This window comes from Eurypyga helias, unplaced genomic scaffold, assembly GCF_000690775.1.
Source record: "Eurypyga helias isolate BGI_N326 unplaced genomic scaffold, ASM69077v1 scaffold1464, whole genome shotgun sequence".
In the NCBI taxonomy this organism is placed as follows: Eukaryota; Metazoa; Chordata; class Aves; order Eurypygiformes; family Eurypygidae; genus Eurypyga; species Eurypyga helias.
In genome coordinates, this window is record NW_010244103.1 from 645 (window position 1) to 18,072 (window position 17,428).

General features: G+C 39.6%; 1 protein-coding gene across 4 annotated transcripts; it reads left to right on the forward strand.

Annotated features, from left to right (window-relative positions):
* Window positions 1–794: 794 nt before the first annotated feature.
* Window positions 795–6,192, forward strand: RPS24 (ribosomal protein S24). 4 transcript variants are annotated; one of them, XM_010149616.1, is made up of 7 exons: window positions 795–856; window positions 1,403–1,612; window positions 2,088–2,198; window positions 2,322–2,324; window positions 3,032–3,049; window positions 5,094–5,129; window positions 5,995–6,192. In XM_010149616.1, the coding sequence occupies exons 1-5, from the start codon at window positions 824–826 to the stop codon at window positions 3,035–3,037; spliced, it is 363 nt and encodes a 120-aa protein (XP_010147918.1). In that variant the 5' UTR covers window positions 795–823; the 3' UTR covers window positions 3,038–3,049; window positions 5,094–5,129; window positions 5,995–6,192. The 4 variants fall into 4 exon arrangements, with proteins under 4 accessions (XP_010147918.1, XP_010147920.1, XP_010147919.1 ...); XM_010149618.1 differs by lacking the exon at window positions 3,032–3,049; XM_010149617.1 differs by lacking the exon at window positions 2,322–2,324.
* Window positions 6,193–17,428: the final 11,236 nt, after the last annotated feature.

Consider the following 17,428-nt stretch of genomic DNA (forward strand, 5'->3'; position numbering starts at 1 on the left):
GCCGGGCCGGGGCTCTTGTGTGCTGGGTGGTAGCGGCTGCTTCGAGGTGGGGGCTGAGGCGTGTGCTTGGTCTGCTCTGTCTCCATGCTGCTGGTCGGGAGGAGTAGTCGTAGGCTTTCATAGTAGTACGGCATCGTGCTTAAGGTGTTAAAGCGCTGCCGGAGATCATACTCATATGTTAGTCTTAGGCTGGTTTTGTCCATGAGTATAAGGCGACAGTAACGTATAGGGTTTTTTTGAGGAAACTAACATGTTAAGACGTGTGCTTGGTCTGCTCTGTCTCCATGCTGCTGGTCGGGAGGAGTAGTCGTAGGCTTTCATAGTAGTACGGCATCGTGCTTAAGGTGTTAAAGCGCTGCCGGAGATCATACTCATATGTTAGTCTTAGGCTGGTTTTGTCCATGAGTATAAGGCGACAGTAACGTATAGGGTTTTTTTGAGGAAACTAACATGTTAAGAAAATGATAATCTATAGGTGTGTTAAGAAAACTTCTGTTGTATTCTTGTAGTGATTTGGCTTGTAATCCTTGTGTTATATTAAAAGCTGCTTCATTTCTTTGGAATGGTAGAGGTATGTATATTGATGTGTTTTTGGAAATTCGTCAGTTTTTCAGTATACTTTCTAGAAGTGTCTTTTTGTAGTTCAGGACCAGTATACTTAAGTTACAAGTTCATTGTCAGCATCTGAGGGACTACTGACTATTGCTGAACGGTCACTATTTATTGATTTAGTAAGTTTGAATTGTATGTGCAGCTATCATTTTGTTTCACTCTGTATTTTCTCTTACAGAATGACACCGTAACCATCAGAACCAGGAAGTTCATGACAAACAGGCTGCTTCAGCGCAAGCAGATGGTAAAAGAATACAGAAAACTGCCTTTAATTATTGGTCTCTTAGTTCAGGGCTGCAAGTAATTTTTTAGGCATTTAAAACCTCTGGAGGTCTTGCTGTAAGAACTTAGAGGTATAAATGTGTTGATGGTAAATCTTGATAGCAAAGTAGCAGGCTGTTTAGTCATTTGAGCTTGTGCTTGGGAACGTTTAGATTGGATGTTAGGAAAAACTTTTTGAACAAAAGTGTTGTCAGGCATTGGAATGGACTGCCCAGGGAAGTGGTTGAGTCACTGTCCCTGGAGGTGTTAGATGTGGTGCTTACAGATGATTTAGTGGTGGACTTGGCAGTGCTGGGTTAACAGTTGGACTTGATGATCTTAATGGTCTTTTCTAACCTAAGTGTTTTCATGAAACAGGAAAGTTATGAATGCTTTAGTATGAAACTAATACTACTTTATTGCTAAGGTGGATTAGTTTAAGCGTGAAGCTTATGGTGGATGTGTAGTACTTGGCTACTGTACTTAAAAGTTAATCTTTTATTCAGCATGTAAAAAAATTCCTTCTTAGGTGATTGATGTTCTTCATCCTGGGAAGGCCACAGTCCCCAAAACAGAAATCAGGGAGAAGCTGGCAAAAATGTACAAGACAACTCCTGATGTAATTTTCGTCTTTGGCTTCAGAACTCACTTTGGTGGTGGCAAAACAACAGGTTTTGGCATGATCTATGATTCCCTGGACTATGCAAAAAAAAATGAACCAAAGCACAGGCTTGCCAGGGTAGGTCTTTTTTTGTTTACTTGAACATAATTAAGATGGCTTTGAGGTATTTAGTTTCATGATGTACATGTGCAAAAACTAAAATATTGTGTAAGTACTGTGGGTGTACATGAGTTATAGTGAGGTCATAGAATAGTATAGGTTAGCTTCTTTGTATGATAAGCTTTTTATTGACTGTTTCTGGGCAATTGGGAAGGAAAAACTGATGTTACTGGTGACATTTACCAGTAATGGGTAACTAACACTATTCAGGGCTTTGAAGAAGCATAAGAGATAGGGCTGATCCATATGCTACTTCAGTGCTTATATTCTGTGTTGAATCATTCATTCATTAGTGAACTTGCCTCACTATTTAGCTAATATTGGAAATTTAAACGGGTTTTGAAGAGTCCAGAAATAATTGAACTTAAATTTAGAGTTAACTATCAGTGAAGTTAAGCAATGTTAAATGCAACTTTATCTGTTTTATTAACAGCATGGCTTGTATGAAAAGAAGAAGACTTCTAGGAAGCAGCGAAAGGAGCGTAAGAACAGAATGAAGAAAGTCAGGGGCACAGCCAAGGCAAATGTTGGCGCTGGCAAGAAGGTAGGATGAGAATATCTGTAATCTAGAATGAGCATGTTGCTTTCGCAATGTTGATGAAAAACTCTTCAACAGAATTAACGTTGTTTTTCTTCCATTTCTTTCACCTGTTCTACTGGATAACAGAAGGTAATCTGTGTGGTGTTGTATAGCTTGTTACCAGTTCAGTAGCTTAGTTTTGCTCCTCACTGCTGCAAGCTTAGCTGATGTAACACAACAATGCTTCTTAAGTGATTGTTTCCTAAGTGGCACTTCGACTAAAGTTAAACGTCCGTAAATCTAATGGTATTGCTCTAATCACATAACGCCATGTTGTAATATACAAACTAGATAATATTAACACTTGTTACTCAGACTACTTAAGTATCTAATGCTTACTACACTGTTACTGTTATTTATGGTGTTACTTACCGAGGAGATTTTCTTAAGGATGTGCGTAAGTAGAAATAAGGTAGAATGCCTGCCTTATCCTCCGTTGAAGTGACTTGATTCCCAAGATAGTGGTGTTTTCCCCTGATGAGATCTTCCTTTTCTGGTGCTGGAACTTGATACAAGAGAACTTCTATACAGGAACTTGATACGTATTAAACAAAATAACCCACCAGAGCTGAGGAATAACCTGCGTGTGAACAGTCATCCTAGCAGCTTTTTGTCCTCTGAAAAATATTAAGCGAGCTCTGCAGCTAGGTGGGGCTTTCCAAGTGTTTTAACAAGAGGAGAGAGGCCGATGGGTTTTGATGCTTAGTTCTGTAGCTGCTGAAGCACCTTGACATCTTCAACTTTAGTAATCTTCACTTTTGCTTTTTTTCCTCTACTTTCTTGGAATTCTCCGTCAGAAATGAAGTGTCTAGCAGGTACTGAAAATGAGCATGGATGTGGTGACTGAATCGTACATCATGGAAACGTGTCCCTCCTTGTAATTGAAGCACCGTACTGCCTTGCATACATGCACGTTTGCTTCAAACTTCTGTCCTGAACTTCGTTCTGTGCAGCTTAGAAAAAATTTGGCTAATAGCAAACAAGACTCTTTGAAATGAGTGAAACTACATTAAAATAAGGATTTCTCAGTGAGAAGAAATCCAAAAAAACTCAGTCCTGTTGGTTCAGAACACCCCAGGTTCTGATTCAAAGTAGTACAGTGCAGTTGCATGTGTAACTTGACCTTTGTGTGAATGTAGTTGTGCATCTGTGTGAAAACTAAGTCACATCACAGCTTAATGCATTTGAGCCAGTAGTTGCAAATGACGTAGTTGTCAACATTAAACTGTATTTGACTGTTGGCCTGCAGTATTCAAAGTTAAGACACAAATTACACTGAAATTTGAAATCTGCATGAAATTAGATTCTTAATGTCTAAATGAAATTCTTACCATTGGGTGGAAATAAGCCAGTGTTGCTGCAAGCTACTAGATGAGTGAACTTTTGCTAAATAGATTTGCGGTCTTTTTCCTTTCTGCTGTAGTTCTGTGTTAATAATGAAGTTTGAAAATTGTCACAGTGTGGCAGCGCAAATGAGGATTTACTTTAGTAGTAACACTCCATGCACCCTCCTGTAAAAGTCAAGAGCGTCATTTAATGTTGCACTGATACTAGTAGCATGGATGAATGTCTTCCCTGCAAGAATTTTGCACTTGAAGGCAGCTGTTGTTGATTGATGGTTAATGCAAAGTAGTTAGGTGACACTCAATTCAATCACTAAAGCTGTCCAGCTCATAGAAATCTGTGAGGTGTATGAGCACTTTATGAAGGTAGGACCAGGATTGTGCTGTGATAATTACACAGCAGATGTGACTTCTGTATCAAGCGCTTCTTAAACTAGCATGCAGTCTCATTAGTAGATGAACTGTGTTTCTGATTAGAAGCTTTTGTCTTTTAAAATGATCTTTCAGTTGACAAGCATGCATGGGTTAGGTCTTCCTTGTTTACCACTTTTGTTAATCTTCGTGTCCTCACAGTAAACTAAAGCAAATTAATTTCTGTGCTTTCTGGAAAACCTTTTTGAGAAGACTTCTATGATGCATCACAGAAAAAAGCTTGTGGAATACACTTGTCTTAAAGCTTTGTCTTGAAAAATGCATGTTTAAATGTAATGGTGTGGCATGGTTCATCACCCTTTATCACAGCCATGTGGAGGAATTTTTAATAGGTGTCCTGCAATATGTTTTGGAGTGCACTTACACAATCTGTGAAAGCTGTTTATCTCAGAAATGTGTAGGCACTTGATTCTTAAGAGATCTTCAGGCAAGACTATATTGTTTTGAGAGTTCTGTACCATGTCCTCATGACAACTGTTTAAATGGTAAATCATATTTGAATAGTTTTTCTTGAACTTTTAAAGTCAGACATCAACACAGTAGGATCCAACTGCTAAATAAGTTTTCTTTTGGTGCTTCCTTTCACTTCTCACTCATTCAGAATTCCCCTTCTGTTTTCCCTGCAGTTTCAAGAGGAGTATTTTGAAGTATTTGGTGTTATTTAATATATTCTGTAGCTCTGTAGTTTGAGCTTGCATAAAAGATTGCACCAAGTAGATGTGGATGTCCCTCCCCTAGTACTTGCATTCAGAGCAGTGACCCTTATGTCCTGTGATAGTGAAATGCAAAACGGGGAAAAAACCCACAGCTATGCAAAAAGAAAGAAAACCCACCCTACCTTTTAATGTCACAAATGCAGGTATAATTGAACATAATTGCATTCTCTCTTACCTAACCTTTAGGCAGCTATTGTTATGTCCCATCTAAGTCTTCAGCCTCTAGTCAAAACTTTGAGGTTTTACCATCACATTCCACTGTGGTAATTGAAAAAAAGCATATTGTGTCAGCAAAAAGCCTCAAAGCTCTTTTACAGTAGTTAGAACTTGGATAAAACTCTTAATTATTAATGCTTTTTATCTTTCAGTAAATGAACATACTTCAGCTGGAAAACGCATAACAGGTATGGCTTCAAAATGCTTTCTAAGGGTCAACATTCAGTAGTATGTAGTCATCATGTGGTTATCACCATGACTTAGGTGTAATGTTGATCTGTATAGAGACTGTGGTACTTGTGCTGATACAGAATCCAGTGCAGGAGATGAAGACTATCAAAGAATGAAATATTTAAAAATCACTGTTGTGCTTCCTACTGAGTTGATAGTTTATGTGACTCTCACTTAACATGGAACACCTGATTAGTATAGAGACAAAAAATGAATCAGTCAGCTCAGATTTACTGTTTGTTTAATTTTACTGTAATCAAGGCCTATATTGTCAGTGTGCCGAAGAGAGGATAGTACACCTTGGGGGTTCTTAGCTTAAATAGATTGAAACAGTATGAGTTGTATTTTGAGGACAGACTGTTATTTTCTTGTAGATACTCAGTTCAAGTGAATTCCTTACAAACAAACTTGGTACTCTTAGACAAATCCTAGACAGTAGTTTCATGTCTTTGCTGCAGAAACATAACTGAGTTGGATGTGCTCTGGGCAGTAACTGCTACAGACAAAACTGGTTTTATTACAAATGGTCTGTATGGCTCAGTTTAAAAGAACTGAAACCGTCTGTCTGGGAGCTGCTGTAGCGAGTATACCCTCTCAGATGGAAAGCTGGCAAGGCAACTGTAGCTTGTTGAGCTCTTCTACAGCAGTGCTATGATGGAGACTCTGATTTATTCCCATGGCAGTACTGTGAAATTTTGAACCTTATGTTCTAACAAGCAGTGTGGTTCACCCAGCTTGTCTGGGAACCAGTTGTTCAGGCTTTATAAAGGTATGAGTGTAAGTTTTTAATCATGTGGCACTTATCTGTCTTTTCCTTTACAGACTGCGTTACTCTGTGAAGTATAAAAAGAATTGTGGAAAGCTGGAAAGAAGCTGTTCATCTGGCTTTAACATCAAATAAACTATGTCAATAAAATGCTGGTTTGCCCTTTAGTTTTGATTTGTAAGCTACCATTTTGTAAAGTCTGAGAAATTCAAGATTGGTGCATTCTTTGCACTGTATTAAAACCTTTTCATAATGAAACAGCTCTTGTTTTGATTATCAGATTGCAGTGAATCAGCTTTCTACAACTAGTAGTATAACCTAATTCCAAGCAGGCAGCGATAGTTGATGGAGGTATGCATGCTTCTGTCCTCTGGGGTTCAAACTGTGGTTTGCACAGTCCTTCGAAGATGTGCTTGTGTGACTGCCTGTATTATGTAGGCCTGTAGAATCTAGTTGTAGGGAGAACAAAGCATGTACACTGGGATATTCAGAGCTGCATAATTCCACATGTAGGATTTTTGCTAAAGGAGGAGTCGTGCATGGCTTGTCTTCTGTTTCTGAGTTGCCAGGACATGGTCGGGGGTCTGTGTTATGCTTACTGTGCAGTACGTCTCTAAACCTTTCATCTGGTGTTAAAGGAGTCATTTAAGATTGGATTAGTGGCTGGGGAAGGCATGCTCTGTGCTGGAAGCATGGGCTTTCTTGTGCAGGTATTGGAGTAGCAAGCAAAACAGAAGTTTTATACTTCAGATAGGGCTGAAACAGACTGGGCAGCTCTAGCAGCTCTGCTGATGAAGCCTCTGACTTACTATCTAAGTACAGTATCTTTAATTTGTACTACATTTATGCTGAGGCAGTGTATTTTAACAGGTAAGGCATTTTTAGTGTTTGGGCAGAAAACCAACAACCACAGAGTTAAAGATGTTGTAATAACTTGCATACAAAGTCTGGTAAGTATTGTAAAGCTCTTAATGCCTCTACTAGCACCTTCAGTCTGAGTCTTGAGCTACCGGCGTTGCTGTTGGCTGCGTTCGGCTGTTGTACAGTATGTTTGTCTGTACCTCATGCTGCAGTGTTTCTGCTTTCAGTGAGGTTAGTAACTGGGATTAGTAGGCAAATGCCCTGGTAAAAGGCTAGGCATTGCAGTTCCTTTTCAACGTAGGAGAACTAGTGATGCTAGACTAAGTGGGTGGCAAAACACAGTAATCGCTTCTAGAGTAATAGTTTTGATTCCCAAGTCCTGTGGAAGTTTTTTTACTTGGCAGACAGACCTTCAAAGATTGGTACCTATTGGATGTTCTTCACCAAGGTTTTAAGGATATTGAATTCTGAAGGATTGCTAGAGGGTTATTAAAAGTGGATTTTGTGTACTTTGATACAGTATGTGCACTGAACTCCTCAGTCTGTAGATAGGGTTTGGGTAGGTGACAGTAAATTTCTGATAACCAAAAAGGTAAGCAATATGGAGGAAATGGAAGTTGTAGAGTTAGAACCTAAACCTGTTTTTTAAAGGTTATACCTGCACTAAACCCCTAAATAATGTTCAATATCAATGGAGAGAAGGGTCATGCTGTTAAATTTATTTGGACAATCACTAGAGGCTGGTACGAACGCAGCAACACAAATGAAGACAAGGAAGACTTGTCTAGCAGTTCTTCATGAGATAGACTGAAAGGAAGCCAAGTTATCCCCTGCCAAAGGGGTCAACTCCTTTTAAAATATGCATTAAAAATAGTCTTAACGATATGGGGCTTTAAGTGATGTTTTTGTTATGCTGGTCCTTTTTCTGAACTTAACAGAAACCATCTGTTTCAGTGAAGACCATACATTTTGTGTTTTCCAAATGTTTACTACTTTACAGCCTTAGAGTGCTGGCACATTCTAGTTGCTCTTTTCACAAGCCTCCTTATCTTTGTTATAAGCAGTCCACAAAGGATCTGTTTTAAGTTCTGCCATCAAGGTGTATGTCTTGCCTAGTCTTGATGTTTTGAGTAAACTGCTGTTTGGGGGCATGTACCTCTTAAGCAGAATTTAGTTCTGGAGTTGGAGTATTAAAGGTTCCATGCATCAGTTTTGTCATGTCTTACATGATGTTCGTTACAGGCTCATTTCTGAGGTATAGTAAGGGGGACAGACACATGACACACAGTAATGAGGTACAGATGAAGGGGACAAAATGATGCTAAGAGATCTAGAATTAATTGATCAAATCAGATCACCCTGTTAAATTTTTTCCACTGTCATGAAAAATGCTGTGTTGATGTGGCAATCCTTTTCTTCTGTCATTCCACCTGGAAAATGGCAAACAACTGAATAGCTGTCATATAAAATCTTGGTGCTTCAACAGTGTGGAGACATAAACAGCTCTTCGTGTGAGTTTCTGTTCTGCCAACATTATGCCTTCATACACTACAGTCTAAGCAATGTGTAGCAGATGTTCTGTAACTCAGAAGTGTAATGCACGTGTCATGCTGTGAAGACTCCAGGTTAATCCTCTTTCCTGTGGGAGGTAAAACAATTAAGTGGAAAGCATTGATGAACAGGAATCTTCACTTCTTTACCTACTGCGTGCTGAAGGTACCCTTTTATTTACTGCTGATCTTGGCACATTCCATCAGCTATAGGTAGTAGTTTTTGTCACTGTTGCCTGCTTTTAGACTTTGGCCTGGTCCTTGTATTGCAAGATCTCATGTATTTTATCTGACTGGTCTGGAGCCCAAATTAGACTGAAGAATTTTTGGAGAAGGAGCTTCTAAATTGAGCCATTGGTGAGTAATCCCAAACTGATACACATGGGAAGATGTTCATTAACTTCACCATTTTTAATGGCTAGGACTTGTTTGTGTTGTGTGTTTTTTTTCACAAGGGGTATAAATTTTGGAGTGTTTTTGTAGGAAGGACTCAATTTTCTAGCTGGACTAGTAAGAGTAAGGAAATTCTTCCTGTGAGACACCTGAAAAGCTGTGCAGAAGCCTCAGGGCCTGACTGAATTGAAACTGGATCAAGTAGCCCAACTTCTTGCTGGGGTTCCACCTTTGCGTTCGGTGAGATATAAGGCACAGCAGGTACTGGTGGCTTCTGTCTGAAGGAAATTGTAGTCTAGAAGGTGAAATACGCACTACAGGGGATCAAATAAAGACTAAGGAAGCAGAGTTTGAAAGAGCAGAGGTTATAGTGTCTTGGCATCATAGTAAAAAAACTGATTCAGATGAAAGATGGTAAAATCTGGCATCACCTGGGCAATGAGTTGCTTTTGTCTATGGAGCAGCTTGGAACAGGCTTGAGAACAAATGTTGAGAGGAAGAAATGGAGCCGATAAAGTCAGTGGATTGTGATAAAGGAGGCACAGTATGCTGTGAGAAGACTGCAGTACCAATAGGCAGAGGGATAAAAGGCTGATGTGGGCTCTTTTTGTTCATACAAAATGCAACATTTAAGGAATCAAATATGCGGGTCTCTAGCAAATCTATTTGCAACAGTCAGAAGAAATAAACTGGTTTATATTATTCTGGTTGGTTCTTGTACAAAACTAATTTTCATGTCATACATTTTCTACACGGAGGAAAGGGAACATCCTGTAGCAGCTGTTGATACTAGCTTTGTACAGTAAGTTGGAAATTCTAGATGTGAATGCTCCCCACTCATGCACTTTGATTTGAGCCAAACTGATGGATTGAGCCTTGTTGCTGGATGGATATTCTGGTGCTGAAGAGACCAGATGAGAGTAATTTTATTTTTTTGTTGTTCCAAATGCTGGCAAAGTTTCATTTGAGCACAAGAACTTTCCGATACAGCTGGCAAAAAGTTTCTTCATTGCTTTCCTAACACAATAGCAATAAGCCTTAAATGTTTCCATGAACGCATTTGTTAGTTTCTCTAAGGTGTAAAATGGACAATTTTAAGTAAGCTTTGATAAATCCGTGTCAGGACTAGGCACATCCTAGTCCATTAATGCTTTTGGACTCCTTTGCTTTAAAGAGATTAAATGGAAACTTAGTCTTATGTGTATTGCTAACATTTGTGAACTCTAGTTATGTCTTATAAAAATAAACAACCAAACCCCCCACCAAAAAAAAAAAAACCACCTTTGTGGAACTTTATCTTTACCTGGAATTGAATTAGTTTCCTCTTAATTTCAGCCTCTGCTCTCTGTAAAAGGCTGCCACTAATGAAACAGCTGCAAAAGTGGCTAAAAGGCATCCTGTGTGCTCAAAGATAATTGTGTGGGTTTTTTTCCAAGAGCTGGCTATGGGCAAGCAATACTACTAATAAAAAAGCTCCATCTTCCTTTCCAGATACTGCTGTTTATGCACAGATCCTAAAGAAGGCCAAGTAGTGTGTTGAGGCAGAAGAATGTTCAGAGCATCTGTGGCTGCTCTTAACACAGTAGATGTTACACAACCAGCAGAAGCAGTGTGATCCCAATGCTTCACTGGGGTAGATGGTAATGGCTTGTGCTTGTGTTCAGTGGGTTAAAATACAGCTTGTTATCTCATGAAGCTGGCCAGACTGCAAACTGACCTGCATTGGGAGAAGCATGCTTCGCTGCCTTGCATGATCTGATCTGATTGTACTGAAGCTGCTACCCTGCTATCATTTTCTGTCAATTGTTCCTAGCTTGTTTGTTAAGCCAAGCATCGTTTGTGTTGATTTGATAACTGGTTTCAATCACTGATAATAAAACTTTTCTGTGGCAAATGACCTGACATCCATATCTCCTGCACAGTGTTGGCTGTAAGTAGAAAACTGGCACCGACATTTTGCTTTTTCAGTGTTTTCTGTCTGATTTAACAGCCAATGTAAAAATCACAATTGAAGTGGCTTAATATTTTCAAATTAAAAAGGGGGAAATGTTGACTTTTAGAGTGTTGGTCAATAGTTTTTGCATCGCTTAGTTTCACTGTTCCCTTTATAGTTGGGTGGTTCACACTACAGACCAGAAGTGAAATTAATCCTTTTTTTCTTTCTTAAAGGCAGGATCAGGAGTACTGTAAAACTTAAGAGCTGTCAGAATTCAGAGGCAGGACTTGCTTCTGTGGAATTTTGCTGTGGGAGGCTCAATGCACATAGACTCAGTGCAACCAGGCCTCAAGCAGCTCAGCGTTAGTGGTTTCCTACAACGCAGTCTTTGGGTCAATAGCTCTGCTGCCCTTCAACTTCAAACCAGCAACTAGTCCATGTTTGATATTTCAGCCAGTGCCGTCAGCCTCATGCAATCCTTCTGCCTAGAAGCACGTAATTCTTTCTGCTGGTTTCAGATAAATCATGTGATGACCTGGTTGTCTTAATTCAAAAACTCTCTTTCGAGGCCGTGAGGTTACTTGGCAGTATTTTAATCATTTCGGTACAGAAAAACTCTTGGGTATTTGGTGTCTTACACAGGTTTACACTTCCAATGGTTTGTGTGGGGATTAACTTACTTCTCTGTGTTGACAGACCAACATAATTTTGTATCCTTTTAGCCTGTACTTGGTAGCAGCTTAACTAGGGGCACCCTGAGGTTAACTACTCATAAAAAATATATGTCCCTATATTCATTAGCCAAGTTATTTACTCCACAGTGTAACTTAAACATTAGAGTAAATATTTTAGGAGGTAAGGGAAGGTAGTTCTTGTCTTTCATATTTTGCTCTCACCTTTGCAAAGCCTGAGGATTGTGTAACCCACAAATCTCTGCTTAGCCAAGCTGCATGTTGCGTATGGTCTTCTTTCTGAAATCTGTGTCAGTCCTTTCCATGCCCTCTCCATGGCTGTTGCACTGATGCATGTCTCGAGACATATATCCTTAGTGATACATCTCCATGTTTCTTGCATTTCTACATTAAATCCCCTCCCTTTCCATCCCACTGGTGTTTCCTTGTTTCATAGATTTGTTCTGCATACAGATGTTTGTTCTAGCTTTATTTTCCCATAGATGGTGTAGGAATAAACAATAATCACATAGCTTCTATAAGGCTATTAGTTTGTCTCTTTTCTAGTGTTTGATCAATGCTCCAGTGGCACCTTTTGGGTACAAGATCAAAAAAAAAACTCTGGAGGAACCTGAAGTTGCTGTCTCCAAAGTTAAGGGAAGTGTGTAAAGCATTTGGTATTGGTCTGTTTCTGTGGAAGAAAGAAAATGTGCTTCCCAGGTATATCAAGGTGCCATGATTCTGGAGTCCTACGTTGTCTCTCTTAAGACAGAATAGAATTCCTGGAGGGTTTCTCAATTTAAAAAAAAAAAAAAAAAAAAAAATCCCACCCCCAAAGTCAAGAAAACAAGCTCTCAGTGTCTCACTTATGAGAATGACAACATGGAAATTGAAGAATGCTGCAGCAGACACCTGCCAAGTAAACACCATGCACAAAGTACTGCTGAGGTCCATTCTTTAACGAATACTTCTCAATAACTTTAGTGACAGTTACAGCAACACTACAGAAAGAACAGATCCTCCCATTTCCGTTTAGGTGATGCTTCTCTTCTGCTTTTCAGCTTAGTTCTCCAAGTTCTTATCACCTCAGCCTGTTCTTAAATAGTTGTTCTACCAATTAAATAGCTGTCTTGGAATGTGAAGTACAGGTGCATGTGAAAAATACTTTTCATGGAGCTTGCTGAGTAGTCAAAATATTTTTTATCTGGTCACTTTCACTCTACACAATTGTCAGGAGCTTTTCAGTGAGGGTGTATAAAACAAAAGCAGCTTAGATGATGCCAGAGATGGTGCAAAGTAATCCTTCAGCCAGCAGAGGACTGTAGAAGCACATACCACACAGTTACCGACGCAAAAATGTTCAATCACGAAAGGTAAGGGGAAAACCCACGTAGCAAACTATGTAGTCAAGGCAGTCTCTTCAGCATGGTAAAGGGTGGGCTTTTTTCTTTGTTTCTCATTAAAGAATTTAATTTGCCCCAGGTTCCCTTTGTTGCTGAAGATCTATGGGAATTTTGTTTACATTTTGAAGCACATTGCCAAGTGGAATACTTCATATGGCAAGTATACTGAACCTTTTGGGGGAATGACAACACTACAGAAATGGTGGTGCATTCCCTAAAGGAAAACATACTTCATTTGTAATGAACATTATGTCTGCAGAAACTAATGGCACAACCTCCTATTCAGTTTATGTAAAATAAAACAGGCCCATATGTTGCTGCTTTTAGAGTTTGGGTGTTTAAATTAAATGTTGTTTAATGAATATTCAGGCCCATTTGCTCAAAAGTTGTTCTCAGTGTAGCATCTTTTTCCTGTGTTGTCGATCTTACCTAGAGTATGAAGCCATTATAGGAGGGTGCTAAAGCTGAGGCATCTGTTCCTAACTAAAACTTGGATATTAAAATGCTAGAGCAGATGAGAGGGGTAAATAAGGACATACAGTAAGAGGCTCATACTATTTTTTGTTTTGTAATTAAGACTGAGAGAGGTTGGATATGCATGGCATCCTTTAAGAAATGGGAACATTCACTGTGCTATTACAGCAGCTGCAGTTTGGGTACATAATACAGTCATATTTATTCCACTCCCCATTTCTTGTAGGAGTAATTCAGTTTTCTCAGTATGTGTGGGCTAGATGCCTGTGCTGGGATGCTCAGCTGACTGCTCTCTAGAGACATTTGCATCCTGGGGGAAATATAGGCAGCTTCTAGACCTTTGTGCCTCAGTGTGGGCAAGTTGACGAGAGGCACTTCAGAAAAGCTAGGATTCATATATTGCTGGTAACAAGGTTTTGTCTTTTATCTTCTGTCTGCAGCTCAAAGTTAAGTAGAAATCTTAGTAGGGTGGAAAAAATGCTTGGAAGTCAGATCTGTCCTACCAACTGCCCTATTGAATGGTCTGGGCTGCTCAGACCTGAAATACATTGGGCATTTGTCATCAAAGGTCAGTAACTGCACTGTGGGATGTAACTTCAAGCTGGGAAGGAACCCAAGGCTACAGATTGGTGGTTGAGTTTAGTCTCGTTGTGCATTTCTTTGCATCTATTAAGCTTTCAATTTAGGAAGGCACTCCTGTGGATGTTTAAATCATTGTCTTTTCAGGAAAATCTCTCAATAAGGCAAAACCTGAAATACGTACTTAAATGTTTTCATTGAGTCCAGAAACTGGCAGGACTAGCCTCTCTTTTTAGTGGCATGGAAAAAAAATCTCTTTAAAAGACAGCTGGAATGTAAACACAAATCACAATAATTGTCTTTTATGTATTTTCATAAGGGTTCTTCAGATGCTTGTTTTTACTGCACAAGTGCAATACTGTAGATACAGCGAAGCCCTCTTCAGAGAATGTGATACATGGATAAAATACTTAAAAACACTCCCTAATGCTGTAAATCTAAGTGAAGGCCAAGAATATTACATGAGAAAAACAAATACACAAATGATCAAATTCTTTAAAATTTTTGTTTGTTACTAGAGCCTTCCGGGCCTAATTGCACTGTCTCTGCTGAGCTGGGCTGTTAAGCAAGAAGGGAACAAGAAATTGCCTGCCCAACGAGGTGTCACCTGAAGATAGCTAACCTGTTCTGGGCATGTCTGCAGACATAAAAATATGTCTGTCTCTCTTACAGGATTTGTTAGGGATCTCCAATTAGCAAAAAAATCTCTAAATAGGTAAAATATTTAATGATGTTAACAATACCATCACTTGTCTGCAATGTGAACTTCCGGGATGAGCCAGACTTTAATTTCTTTGTGTACTTCAACAGGAAATTACACTGTTCTGGCTACTGTACAATAAGCAGTGACAGACAATCTTAGTCTGAAATACTGATTTTATTTTGCATCTCAGTTCTGAGCTCCTAAAACTTGCAGTACGTAAGAAAATGATTTTTTTTCTTTTAAAAATGTGATACGAGTGAGAGAGACTTAGCAGAGTAATTATTTTGTTTTTAAAATGTAGCTCTGTTATAGTTAGTGAATGTACACAGAGAATTGCATGGGAAATGAGTTGGTCTACTCAGTGTAGTGAGACAGTTCTGATTTTTTTTTGTTATTTCTATGGAGCCAGCCCAGACAACAGTGGGAAATGACCTGTTCCTTGTTCGTAATCAGTGGGACTGTTCAGCAGTTGGCATCAGCTACAAAAGAAAACCCCCAAAATGCTGGAATATTTTTTGGAGTCAAACCACGAGTGAGTGTGTGTGAGAGTGCTGAACTTACAGATCATTTGCTCCTTTTAGCTATAGGATAAGTAGTCTGAGCAATTTTATGTTATGTTGATAGGATGACTCCAGTATAGGTAGCTTGAAATTACTAGCAAATGGCTTCCTGAGTCGCCCGTGTCTGTTTGACTTCCAGTGTCTAGAGCTCGCTGTCAGACAGCATCCTGGCCAGATCAGCATTCAGAATTTTCCCCAGAATTCGTTTCCCTATGTCCCTCCTTTTGAAGCACTCCCATCCTCACCAGTTCGTCTGTTTAAATTGCAGAGAGCAAACTGTTCTCCAAACACCAGAAAAATATGAAAGTCTTGGTTTTCTTTTTTCCCTATCATGCTTTAAAACACACTATCTCTTTCTTCCTCACCTTTCTTCTTGTTAGCTATACAAACACAAACTGTCCCTAAGGAGAAAACAAACCCTTGCTGTGGTATGCAAACACTGAATTCATGACATCAGTGCTATCATGCCTTGTTTCAGCACCAATTTAAAACTCATTTCCCTGCACCTTATGTCATCTCTTCCTAGCTATCTATCCAGCTTCTTCCAGGTTTGTCATATTAATCTGTCATCCACCCTTTTGAATACTAAAATGTGTTATCCCCCCTTTCTACAGCAGTGTGCATGCTAAAACATTGAAATATTTTTGCATCCTCCTTAACACTATATAGGAAAGATGAAAGAGGCCGTGGAGAACAATTGTACATCGTGGATCTAGCCCTCAGGATAGGAATGATACTGATGACAACCTGTCGAAATGCTGAACTTGTGTTGTTGCTTGGATGAAAGGGAGAATGCAAATGAGGGATAAGGAGAAAATAAAAGCTTCAGGATGGGCAAGGGGGATTTTCCAACAACAGAATAGCAAACATTGTCAGAGCACTTGTGATTAAAAGTCATACAGCCTTCCACTGTTGGGAGCCAGAAATGTCTCTACCTCATTTACACTCCTTCCCAAAGACATTATAATGCCTAAAAGAAAATAAATCTAGACAGATTCCACAAGCTACAGAAGGAAGATTTGCTTTATTAAAGTCTTAGAAAAGTCTCTTGGACTCTGCTTGTGCACCACCTGCCAGGAGCTATCTGTGTGCAGCCGGTGAAAGTTAATGCATTTCCATGACATTTTGGGTTTGTGTATATGTGACAAATTCCCACCATTAACAAATTGATAAATTGTTTAAGAGGCATAATCCCTTCATGTAGATGTTCTCACCTTATTTGAGGTAACCTTCTAACAAGTTGTTTAGCTTGATGTGACAGTTAAATCAGTGCTGGTCTCTGTTGTAACTGAGATGTTGCGTTGGGTTTGTGTGGCGAGGTTTTGGTAGCAGGAGGGCTTCAGGGGTGACTTCTGTGAGAAGCTGCCAGAAGCCTCCCCCGTGTCAGAATACAGCCAATGCTAGCTGGCTCCATGCCAGGCCAGCTGCTGGCCAAGGCTGAGCCCATTCCCCATCCCCCTGTGCTCCTGGTGGGAAGGAGCTAGAGAAATTGGGAGTGGTTTTAAGATTTGGTTTTAGTTCTCTTCTACTCTTGTATGATTGGTAAGAAATTAAATTAATTTTTCCCCAACTGAGTTATGGCAATTGCTGAGTGATCTCTGTCCTTATCTCAACCCATGAGACTTTTGTTATGTTTTCTGTCCCCTGCTCAGCTGAGGAGGGCAGTGACAGGGGGCCTTTGGTGGGCACCCGGCCTCCAGCCATGGTCAGCTCACCACAGTCCTTTAGGACAATATCAAACTACTGATGTTAGTAGTAGCATTGCAGTTGACTACTTTGGGGGGATAAGAGTTACATAATAATGTGTAAGTGTGTGGGATCTATTTCCACACTTTACTGTAGTCAAAGAACCAACATGCTGTAAAACATACACTTATTTTTTCTAGAAGACGGACAGTAATTAGGCTATGCATGAAGAAACCCAATCCCAGAGCTCACGTGGGTGTTTTCAGGGAGGGAAGAATTCTGTTTCCCATACAGCTTTTAGGCAACACTTGGCAAATACTATCAAAAAAGACTAAGCAGCATTAGGTAGCATCACTACAAAGAGGAAAGCTGATTCTCTTCAGTCCTGTTTTTTTCTGTCCTATCCCTCCCCCTTGCTTCCCCCATTGCCTTGCAGGTAGGACATTAAAAGAAGTGGTGTATGAGGAACTGAGTAATCTGAGCACAGCAGTCTTTCTTGATTTATTACTTAATTCATTAATCCATATATAAAATGCAATTTAGGACAAGGCTCAGAAATCCTCACTCTGACATGTTCTCACATATTTGATAAATGATTGCACTGGATGAGGCTTGGAGGGCATGTGCAGTAAATTCTGCCGAGATCTATTTCTCAAAACATTTTTACACTTTCA

Bases quoted from the DNA above. Each gene is read 5' to 3' on its own strand.
- RPS24 (XM_010149616.1), top strand. From the start codon at position 824: ATGACAAACAGGCTGCTTCAGCGCAAGCAGATG. The intron at 857-1,402 runs GTAAAAGAATAC...ATTCCTTCTTAG, and splicing joins TGCTTCAGCGCAAGCAGATG to GTGATTGATGTTCTTCATCC. The intron at 1,613-2,087 runs GTAGGTCTTTTT...TTTTATTAACAG, and splicing joins CAAAGCACAGGCTTGCCAGG to CATGGCTTGTATGAAAAGAA.